The 11,064-nt window shown below is 40.9% G+C and overlaps 1 protein-coding gene across 1 annotated transcript; it reads left to right on the forward strand.

Moving 5' to 3' along the window:
• The first annotated feature begins 1,525 nt into the window (after nucleotides 1–1,525).
• LOC145127769 (uncharacterized) lies at nucleotides 1,526–3,352 on the forward strand. Its single transcript, XM_079062902.1, has 2 exons — nucleotides 1,526–3,110; nucleotides 3,228–3,352. The coding sequence occupies exons 1-2, from the start codon at nucleotides 1,526–1,528 to the stop codon at nucleotides 3,350–3,352; spliced, it is 1,710 nt and encodes a 569-aa protein (XP_078919028.1).
• The last annotated feature ends 7,712 nt before the right edge of the window (nucleotides 3,353–11,064 follow it).

Genomic DNA, 11,064 nt, shown 5'->3' on the forward strand with positions numbered 1-11,064 from the left:
AGTCATACTTGCAGTTATAGTTATTAGACTTATCCAAGTGGGAGACTGTTGGATAAGGTGTCTAAGTCCATAACTATTTCTGGTATGTACTTGACCCGACCCGACATGGTCCATTTGGGTTGCATGGCATCATGCATTTGGATAGACTAAATGAGAGAAATAACACTTGTGGTTTATTAATATATTATAAGTTCTAATATATTAATAGTATTATTTAATTAGTATTGATCAAGAATTAATCTAGGATTAATTAAGTGATCAAAAGATGACTAATTAAATATATGGGTTGATTATGTAAATCATCCATAACTTGTATAGTGGGCTAAAAGGCTTCATGGATAATCAAGTTGGGTTAAACCCATTGGATGCTCCATGGAGGCTCCATGGGAGTTACAAACCCATGGGTCATGGAAATGAAGAGTCATGCCACATTAGGGTTTACATGGTGTAACTCTAGATGTGACACACTATATAAGCAACATGTTCTCCACCAAAATCGGCTACACATAGTTACAAGAGGGCTTGGCCGATTTTTGCAAGTGTTACACTTCTCTCAAGTTTACTCCAAAAGCATTTGGTGTTGTGTGAAGCATTTGAGGCATCACACTTGGGGTGCTAGGTTCTCAAGGTTTCAAGGAATCATAACAACTACAAGGTATGCATTTCTAGCTATCTTTTATATTATAAAGTTCCCCATGTATGCTAGATAGGTTTATGAACCTTGGAAAAAGTATTTTGCATGTATTTTAGACAAACATAGATCCAAGGTTTTCTAGGGTTGCATGTACACTTAGGAGTGTTAGAATTGCTCAAAACCCTTCAGGAACAACTCCTCATTCAACACTTCTATGAGGGATTGTTGCCAATGGAGAGAAGACTAGTTGATGCCTCAAGTGGTGGTGATGTCTTTAGTAAAACCCCACAAAAAACAAGACAACTTTTCAACACCATAGCCGCGAATTCTCAACATTTTGGTCCGCGCCAAGATATGAAAAGAGACACACAACACAAATTCAATGAAGTGGGATCATCAAATCTCGAGTCTCAAATCAAAGATTTAACCTCCGTTGTCCAAAAGCTAGCCATGGGACAAACTCCACAAGTGATGGTTTGTGGAATTTGTGCAACAATGGGACATCCTACGGATATGTGTCCCATTCTTCAAGAAGATGCGGAACATGTAAATGTCACGGGAGAGTTCCAAAACTACCACAACAAACCATCCGGTTACCAAAATGCTTACACATCAAGTTGGAAGCCAAATCCCAACATGAGCTACAACCCAAGACCATTGCCTCAAAATGCATTGGTTAGACCCTCCTATCCACCACCACAACCTCATTACCAACATCCACAATCACACTATCAACCTAAACTGCACCCTTCACATCATCACCAACAACCTTCTCAATCCCAACCAAGTAGCTTCGGAATGTCCCTTGAAGACATTATCAAATCCCTAGCCACTAGTACCCAACAATTCCAAAAAGAGACAAGGACTAGTATCTCCAACCTTGAAGCACAAATGGGAGATATAGTTACATCCATAAGCAAGTTGGATTCCCGTGGTAAACTCCCTTCTCAAACCGAAAAGAACCTAAATGTCAATGTGGTGACCTTGAGAAGCGGCAAACAAACCAAGGAAATTATTTCAACGAAGAAGCCAAGGGATGAAGAAGAAGAAATAGAAGTCATTCCCATTGAAGAATCTATAGTCAAAAATGATGCACAAGCCGGAGTCCCAAAGAAGACAACCCCTCTAGTGACTCCAATAGCCACTCAACCGCCATTCCCCTCCCGACTTGCAACTTCAAAGAAGAACATGGAGGAGAAAGAGATTTTGGACACCTTCCGTAAGGTGGAAGTAAACATTCCTTTGCTTGATGCAATCAAACAAATTCCTAGATATGCGAAGTTTTTGAAAGAACTTTGTACCAACAAGAGAAAGTTGAAGGGAAATGAGAAAATCTCAATGAACAAAAATGCATCCGCGGTTTTACAAAGGAAGCTTCCACCCAAGTGCAAAGATCCGGGAATGTTTACGGTTCCTTACAAGATAGGAGATGTCACTTTCAGTAGTGTCATGCTTGACCTTGGTGCTTCTATTAATGTCATGCCCTACTCGGTGTATGAATCATTGAACGTTGGTCCTTTAAGTGAAACCGGTGTCATAATCTCTCTTGCGGATAAATCAAGTGTCTTTCCTAGAGGTGTTTTGGAAGATGTCCTAGTGCAAGTAAACCAATTGGTCTTCCCGGCGGATTTCTATGTGATTGATCTAGATGAACAAGTGTCCTCAAAGTCGGGTATAATTTTACTTGGGAGACCATTTTTGAAGACGGCTAGAACAAAGATTGATGTGTATGCGGGAAGCTTAACAATGGAGTTTGATGGTGAAACAATAAGTTTTAACATTTATGATGCTATGAGGTATCCTAGTGATGTTTCATCCTTGTGCTTTGTTGATGTTGTTGAACCATTAACCCAAGAGTTGTTCGAGTTGTCTAATGGTGACATGTTGGAGATGGTTATGAGCAAAGGGTTTGATTGTGGAAAATTAGCCAAGAAGTTGAAGCTCTACTCACTAGACCCCGAAGTTGAGAGATTGGTTAACAATTTGGAGATCAAGAAGACCACTCAATTTAGTGTGAAGCAAATTGAATTACCTCAAACTCACACAAGATTGCCACCCTCCCTTGTTCATCCACCGGAATTAGAATTGAAGGTCCTTCCTCAACACTTGAAGTATGCGTACTTGGGAAACAACGAGACCCTTCCAATCATCATTTCAACTCACTTAACCGAATGTGAAGAAGAACAACTCATCAAAGTGTTGAGGGAACATAAAAAAGCAATCGGTTGGACGATTGCGGATATCAAGGGGTTGAGTCCCTCCACTTTTACACACAAGATCTTAATGGAGGATGAATGCAAGCCAAGTAGAGACCCGCAAAGAAGGTTGAATCCGCCAATGATGGAAGTGGTCAAGAAAGAGATTTTGAAGCTCTTAGATGCGGGAATGATCTATCCAATCTCGGATAGCAAATGGGTGAGCCCGGTTCAAGTCATGCCGAAGAAGACGGGGATCACGGTGGTCGAGAACAACAAAGGTATGATGGTCCCCAACCGTGTGCAAAACGGGTGGAGAGTATGTATTGACTACCGCAAACTCAATGAAAGCGCAAGAAAATATCATTTTCCATTACCTTTCATCGACCAAATGTTAGAAAGGTTGGCCGGGAAATCTCACTATTGTTGTCTCGACGGGTATTCCGGTTTTCGCCAAATCCCGGTGGCACCGGAAGACCAAGAAAAGACAACATTGACATGTCTATTTGGCACTTTTGCATAGCGGAGAATGCCATTCGGATTATGTAACGCCCTGGCCACTTTCCAACGTTGCATGGTTAGTATCTTTTCGGAATATGTTGAAAATATATTGAAGTTTTCATGGACGATTTTACGGTATATGGAAACTCCTTTCAAGAGTGTTTGACCAATCTCACCAAAATTTTGAAAAGATGTATTGAAACAAATTTGGTTTTAAACTTTGAAAAATGTCATTTTATGGTGAGTCAAGGTCTTATTTTGGGTCACATTGTGTCAAAGAAAGGAATTGAGGTAGATAAGACCAAGATAGATGTTATTCAAAGCTTACCTTACCCGACTTGTGTTCGGGAAGTTCGTTCTTTTTTGGGTCATGCAGGTTTCTACCGGAGATTCATCAAGGACTTTTCAAAGATAACAAAACCAATGTGCCAACTCTTGCAAAAGGATGTTGATTTCGAGTTCAATGAGGCGTGCAAAGAAGCTTTCGACAAGCTCAAAGAGTTCCTTACATCCGTTCCCATCATGCAAGCACCAAATTGGGATCTTCCCTTTGAGATCATGTGTGATGCAAGCAACTATGCAATAGGCGCCGTTTTGGGTCAAAAGAATGGTCAAGCCTCCCATGTGATCTACTATGCATCGAGGACACTAGACAATGCTCAAAGAAACTACTCTACTACGGAGAAGGAGCTATTGGCCATAATGTTTGCCTTGGAGAAATTTAGACAATACCTACTTTGTACCAAGGTCATTGTGTATTCGTATCATGCAGCTCTTAAGTAATTGATGACGAAGAAATATGCAAAGCCTAGACTCATTCGTTGGATTTTATTGTTACAAGAATTTGATTTGGAAATCTGGGACAAGAGTGGATGTGAGAATCTTGTTGCCGATCACCTAAGCTGGATCACTTCAAATGAAACTCCTCTCCCTTTGTGGGACGAGTTTCCGGATGAGCATCACTTTTCCCTTACTCAATCTACTCCTTGGTATGCCGATATCGTTAACTTTTTGGTCACAAAGAGGTATCCCGACACATTTTCACGTGCTCAAAAAGACAAGCTCAAAAGTGATGCAAAATATTATGTGTGGGATGAACCTTATTTATGGAAACATTGTCCCGATCAAATCATTAGGCGATGTGTGCCCCAACAAGAGCATCAATCCATTTTACAATTTTGTCATGACTTTGCTTGTGAGGGACACTTCGGACCTAGTCGGAGCTTGAGGAAGGTCCTTGAGTGTGGACTATTTTGGCCAACCATGTAACGCGATTGTTACTTGTTTTGCAAAAGTTGTGAACGGTGCCAAAGGACGGGGAACATTTCATAAAAGAATCAAATGCCACAAAATCCCATCCTTGTTTGTGAAGTTTTTGACGTATGGGGGATTGATTTCATGGGCTCATTCCCCATTTCGTTTGGCAACGTTTACATCTTGCTCGCGGTTGACTATGTTTCTAAGTGGGTTGAAGCCAAAGCTACACTATCGGATGATGCCAAAACGGTTATCGAGTTTTTGAAGTATAATGTTTTTGTGAGATTTGGTGTGCCTAGGGCCTTGATCAGTGATAGGGGGACGGATTTTTGCAACAAGATGATGGAGGCTTTATTGAAGAAGTACAACATGACCCATCATGTCTCAACCGCCTACCACCCCCAAACGAATGTTCAAGAAGAAGTTTCAAATCGTGAGGTGAAGAGTATTCTTGAGAAAACCGTGAATCCTTCAAGAAAAGATTGGAGTTCTAGGCTTGATGATGCCTTGTAGGCCTATCGGACCGCGTACAAAACCCCGATAGGAATGTCTCCCTTTAGATTGGTTTTTGGAAAACCATGACACCTCCCCGTGGAATTAGAACACCATGCATTCTGGGCGGTCAAGCAATGCAACTTCAACATTGATGAGGCGGGAAGGCAAAGGAAGTTTCAACTTCAAGAGTTGGAGGAGTTGAGAAATGACTCCTATGAAAACTCAAGAATTTACAAGGAGAGAACAAAGCTTTTCCATGACAAGTCCATTACCCGCAAGCATTTCGAGCCGGGACATACGGTTTTGCTTTACCATTCGCGATTGAAATTATTTCCTGGAAAGTTGAGGTCAAGATGGATAGGTCCGTTTGTTGTGTTAAAAGTCTTTGAGCACGGAGCGGTTGAGATCGAAAGTGAAGAAACGGGGAAAATCTTTAAAGTCAATGGGCATCGTTTGAAACCTTTCTATGAAGGTTTTAACGCAAATGTCCTAGATGTCATCCAATTGGATACCCCGGTGTACTGAAATCGAAGGGGAAGCACGTCTCGCCAAAGACGTTAAAGAAGGGCATTTTTGGAAAACTTAAAGTGTTCATCTTTTCTAGTTCCAAATAAATGTTGTAGATAGATCCTTTTTGCATTTAACACTTCTTCTTCTTCCCTATTGCAGTAAAAGAGTGTTGGATTTTAAGGCCCGATGTTCGTATTGGTCAAAGGGCGAAAATTGAGAAATTCACAACAGAAAACACGCGGTCCGCGTGTACTCGGAGGAGTGTCCGCGTGTATAAACAAACAGTCCGCGTATGGTCTCTCAAGTATGCCTGCGTTATTTTTCGAAGACATATAATTTCAGTATAACTCACGCGGTCCCCGTGTACTCTCGGGTCCGTCCGCGTGGTTTATTAAAACGAACCGCATGTCATCTTCAAAGTTGTCTGCGTCATTTTTCGTAAACAGAAGTGCTTCAGGGTAATTCACGCGGACCGCGTGTACTCACGTCCGTGTGTGTTGTTGACCAGCGTTGACCCACTTTTGACCAGGTTTGACCGCGACTTATGGCTATAAACTCCAGCCGGCCCTTCTTCCTTCACACTTCTTCTTCTTCCTTTCCCTTAACCTCCATTAAAGGAACCTCCATCTCCATCACTAAAACTCAGTTTCCCGTCAAACCACCGGTCGGAATTTCGCGAGACCACCGTCATTCTTCACCAATTTCCGAGCTTTACAAACCCCACCAAAAAACTGGTCCGATCTGTTGCTGTAATTCTGGGCGCCACCACCACCATCTCGCCACTGTCCGGGTGTTTTCCGGCCACCTCTCGCGATTTTGACACCACCATTGTGCTCCTCTTGGACAAGGCTACAAACCCCACTAAAAATATCCCTCATAGCTCGCCGGAATATCAATTCGTTGCCGAATTTCTCGGGTGTTCACGGTAAATTGCTTCTCACAGGATATTGAACAAAGCTTTAAGCTTGGGTGGAGAGTTGCAAGATTTTCAAATCCCGATTTTTCACGCACAAATTTTGAACTTTCAACAAAAACGGGTACTTTCTTTCCTTTATTTTAATTGATCAATATGCATGTCTCATAACAACAATTCGTATGCTATTGCATCAAATGAGTCTAGGAATTATTTCTTGCTTTGATTGTTGAACTGCTTTAGAAGTCCATTGGGAGTCGTTTGGGAAATTGAATTGAAAACATCATTTGTTGGGATTGGATTCATGTAGTTGTTACTTTTTTTGCAGGTAGGCCATGTCCACAACTAGAAAACGCTCGGCTACTGCCCGAGGCAAAGCCCCGGCTAGAAATCAAAATGATGCTCCCGATATTCCAAGATTTTGGGATGCCAAGGCGGCCGAAAATTACACGAAGAGCTTGCCTAGAAAGGTTGCCTCCACTAAATTTGTGTGCAAACGCACGCTCATCTCAATAGGGGTTCTTGAGGGGGTCACCCAATTGTTCCGTAACATTGGGTGGGAAAACCTTCTCAATCTCATGGCGCACACTTACGAGCTCCCTACTAGAGAGTTTCTTGCCGATTGCGGGTTGGATAGCGAAAGAAAAAAAGCCGCATTCCAACTTCTGGGGGACCAAAGGTTTATTGATTTTGCAACAATAAACGACATCTTGGGCTTACCTTCTTCGAGCACATCCACGATTTTCGACGTTTTGCCTGTCGAGTTCAACCACGAGACGTTTTGGACGGAGATCACCGGGGGTATCTTTTCTTGTGCCGGTCGGGATAAGGCAACCTCCATCATTCACCCGTGCCTCTGTATTGCCCATCGCATCTTGGTGTGCACTGTCTTTTCCCGAAAAGAAGCTGGTCAGGTCACAAAATACGAGCTTTTCTTCCTTTGGTGCATGACACGACGTGAAAACCCACCAATCTCGGACTTTGCTTCGTTCTTTTTCCATGATTGCGCACTCATGAGAACCAAAACATCCGGTGATATTTGCATTGGGGGATTTGTCACCCTTTTGGCTCGCGGTCTTGACATCGAGCTCCCAAACGAATACCAGCCTGTTGACAATAAAAATCTTTTGGATGAGCGCGCTCTCATAAACATGCACCACATCCTTCGCAGGAACAGAACAGTTTCACATGGTATTGTCCTCAAGGGGTCCGATATCTCAATCTTCCCGACCCTCGAGTCGTCAACTTCACCTTCCACGATCGCACTCCGTGGAGACTCGCGAGGACCATCACTCAGTCAGTCAATGAGGATGTGCTCCAGGATCAAGATGATGACGCGATGCATGTGGATGACGAACCCGGCGATGAGCCCACCCATGGTCCACAGCACACCCAGCCCCAAGCACCTCCCGGATACTACCCGCTTCCCCCTAATTTTGCCGAGCGGTTCGAGGCTCTTTGTGTATCCAACCAAATCATGTCCCAACAAATGCACCATATGTGGGGGTGGCACCAATCCCAAAACCATTTCGAGAACGTCCCACTTCCACCTCCCTATCCATACCTTCCACCCACCCACCCTTATCCCCCTCCACCTTACCCCTACCCCTACCCCCCAATACCCATATCCTCCTCCCGATCCCCCGGTTTAGGTTCTTTCACCTCGCCCCAAGCATTGAGGACAATGCTTATTTCTAAGCTTGGGGTGGGGTATTCTCTTTTCTTTTTAATTTATCATGCATTTTAATTAGGTTGCATAGCATTTTAGTATAAATTGCATTCATTTTTTTATAAAACTCCAAAAAAGATTTTATTTTCTTCTTTTTCACTTTTATTTTTGCATGGCATTTAGCCTAGGGCATAAACATTCATGCATTTTTGTTATCTCTTTATTCTCATCTCCGAACATCTTTACTTGAAAGACACGACACACCTTAAATACAATTCTTTTGGAAACTCACATAACAAATAAGAATCGCTCTTAGGGACTTTCAGTTATTGCTTCTTCTCTTATATATACGTGGGGAGAGAGTGCAAGTAGTTGTGTATATGAATCGACCCATGTCAAGTGTGGCATAAGTAGGGGGACAACTTAGCCTCGTGTCGACCAGTCCCTCACCTGAATTTTGCTTGCAAGCCACAATCAAACCCCAAAGAAAGGAATAAAAACTAGATTATGCTATTTTTAGATCTTTAGTGTCTAACTGCTACGATTCACATCATATCTCACTACTTTATGATTTAGACACATTTTTCCCACTTGATCTCGAATTAGCCTTAGTATAGTTTTGCTCGTTTGACCTCTTGTTTCGGTTAGACTTAGACTCTGCTTATAGTTGTATATAGTTTTGTATTTTTATTTTCAGGCTATACTTGTAAAACTCCTGTGGTAAACCAAAAAAGTGAGCCTAATAAAAAGAAATAATAAAAAAAGAGACAACTACCCCCTTTTTCTAGTTTTGTTTTGTGAGTCAAAAGTAAATTGTCTTATAAAAAAAACAATTTTTTCAATTTACCCAAGAATTTCAATAAAGTCTAGTGTGTAGTTTGTGTGTGTGAAATATCGTATTTATCCAAGTTGTTTGGAGAAGTCAAATTTTGGATCTTTCGTGAAATTTGAACCTTATGTTTGTTGGTTCAAGTCTTTAGAAGATAATATATTAAAAAAAAAGTCAGATGTTATAGCAATCATAAAATGCTAATGTAATTATATATTGTTTTAGTGCTTTCCTCTTTGTGTCTTAAGTTATTGTATTTGTAATATGTCTTTGGGGTTTTGTTGTCCAAAAAAAAATATAATAATAAAATAAAATAAAATAAAATAAAAAAGAAAAGGCCGGGCCACGGAGTTGTATCCATTTGTTTGCTTTTGTAAATGTTTCGTTTTTCAGATTCTAGCTCATGTAATTAGTTTCTAGTTGATGTTTTTCTAGTTAGATATCATTTTTGTTGGCAACTACCAAGGCGGCCTTCACTCATCGCGTGCTCGACTCTTCGCTCTACATGGATCATATTTTGATGGAAGCACTTACTCTTCTAGATGATTGTAGTTTGCCAACTTTTGTACATAGCTCGCTTCTTGCCATTTTTTGGCCCGAGTTATCTTTTTCTAGGTTTTATTTCGTGATGTGGGGCTGAAGTTGTGAGGAGTGAGGAACATGCTAACCGAGGGACACTTTCTTATGGCTAGTGGGCTAGATCGGACCACGAAACAATGTCACATAAACCATACTAGTGAAGTATGCATGCTCGTTTTACATCTCGATCAACATGTATCCCTTGCTAGAAAGGTAACAAAGGCTCGTCCCTCAAAGTGATTCTTATCTCTAAAAATGGATTATATGTTTTTATACTCAAGGCGTGTCGTGAATTTCTGCTTAATATGTTCATTCTTTTTTTTTTAGGATAGTTCATCCCAAGTTCATTTTAGTCTTGTCTTACTTGAGGACAAGTAATGTTTAAGCTTGGGGTGATTTGATAGTTTCATTTTATTTACTTCTTTTTATAGTTTATTTTAGCTCATTCTATCTCATTTTAGTTAATCTTCATGCATATTTTCTCTTTTTGTTATTTGTCTCCTTTACCGGGTGCTTTCCAGTCTTTTGAGCTTATTTGCAGGATTTATCGAAGACTATTTGTCATTGGAGGTTTTGGAAGGAGTGAGGGACTTTTGGAGGCGTGCAATTTGTTTGTGGACTTGAGGTGGTACAATTGGGCTCGGTGTCAATATAAGCAAGAAGCGCATTGGACTTAATCTTTGGACAAGAATTCGAGCTATGGTAGATTGAAGGAGCGTTGGTTCATTATTGGAGGCTATGGAGTAACACAATTGGGCTATCAAGACTTGCACAAATGGGCTAGAGCATAAAATAGAAGATTGGGTTGGATGGTATATGTCTTGGTCCAAAGCATACATTCAGCGTGACCCACGCGGTCCGCGTGGACTCATACGCGGTCCGCGTGAATTGTGATGAAGTGAACCCGGGTTTTGACTTGTTGACTCTATTTGTGGAAGGTTGGTGGGTGGCTTTTGGCACATTTTTGAATCCGGAAATGACCACCTTTTTGCTGGAGATTGGAGGTATTATTGAGGGCTATCACTTGAAGAACACACAATTTTTCTCTCAAGAAGGTTTTGGAAGATTTGAAGATTTTTGAAGTCTAGTGTAATTTCTTTCCATCTTGCAACTAGAACAATGTTTGGTACCACTAAACTATATTACATTTCTCTTACTTTGGCCATGCTTGGCTAAACTTTCATTTGGTTGATTAGGGTTTAACCCATGGATGATTAGTTGCTTTGAAGACTTATTATTATCTTGTGTTTGAAGTTTATGGAAATATTTTCTAGTCAAACATCTTGTTGTGTTTATTTATCTTTGATCATGAGCTTAGATGAATGAATGCTTATTTTTGTTGACTAATTTCTTCGTTAAATAATGGACCCTCAAATTAGTAAGCAACAAATGGTTTATATGTTTGTTTTCATTTCATTTAGACCATGGAAATGTTTCCTCCATAATGATAATGTAAGCATTTGATTATCTTTTGGACTTGCT

The sequence above is a fragment of the Lactuca virosa genome, chromosome 7 (assembly GCF_052849685.1).
Source record: "Lactuca virosa cultivar CGN04683 chromosome 7, Lactuca_virosa_CGN04683_v6, whole genome shotgun sequence".
In the NCBI taxonomy this organism is placed as follows: Eukaryota; Viridiplantae; Streptophyta; class Magnoliopsida; order Asterales; family Asteraceae; genus Lactuca; species Lactuca virosa.

What these genes read in the sequence shown, in the direction of transcription:
- LOC145127769 (XM_079062902.1), top strand. Translation starts at nt 1,526, where the DNA reads ATGGGAGATATAGTTACATCCATAAGCAAGTTGGATTCCCGTGGTAAA. An exon ending in GGTGGTCGAGAACAACAAAG is followed by an intron (nt 3,111 to 3,227) that starts GTATGATGGTCC and finishes ACCAAATGTTAG; the next exon opens with AAAGGTTGGCCGGGAAATCT.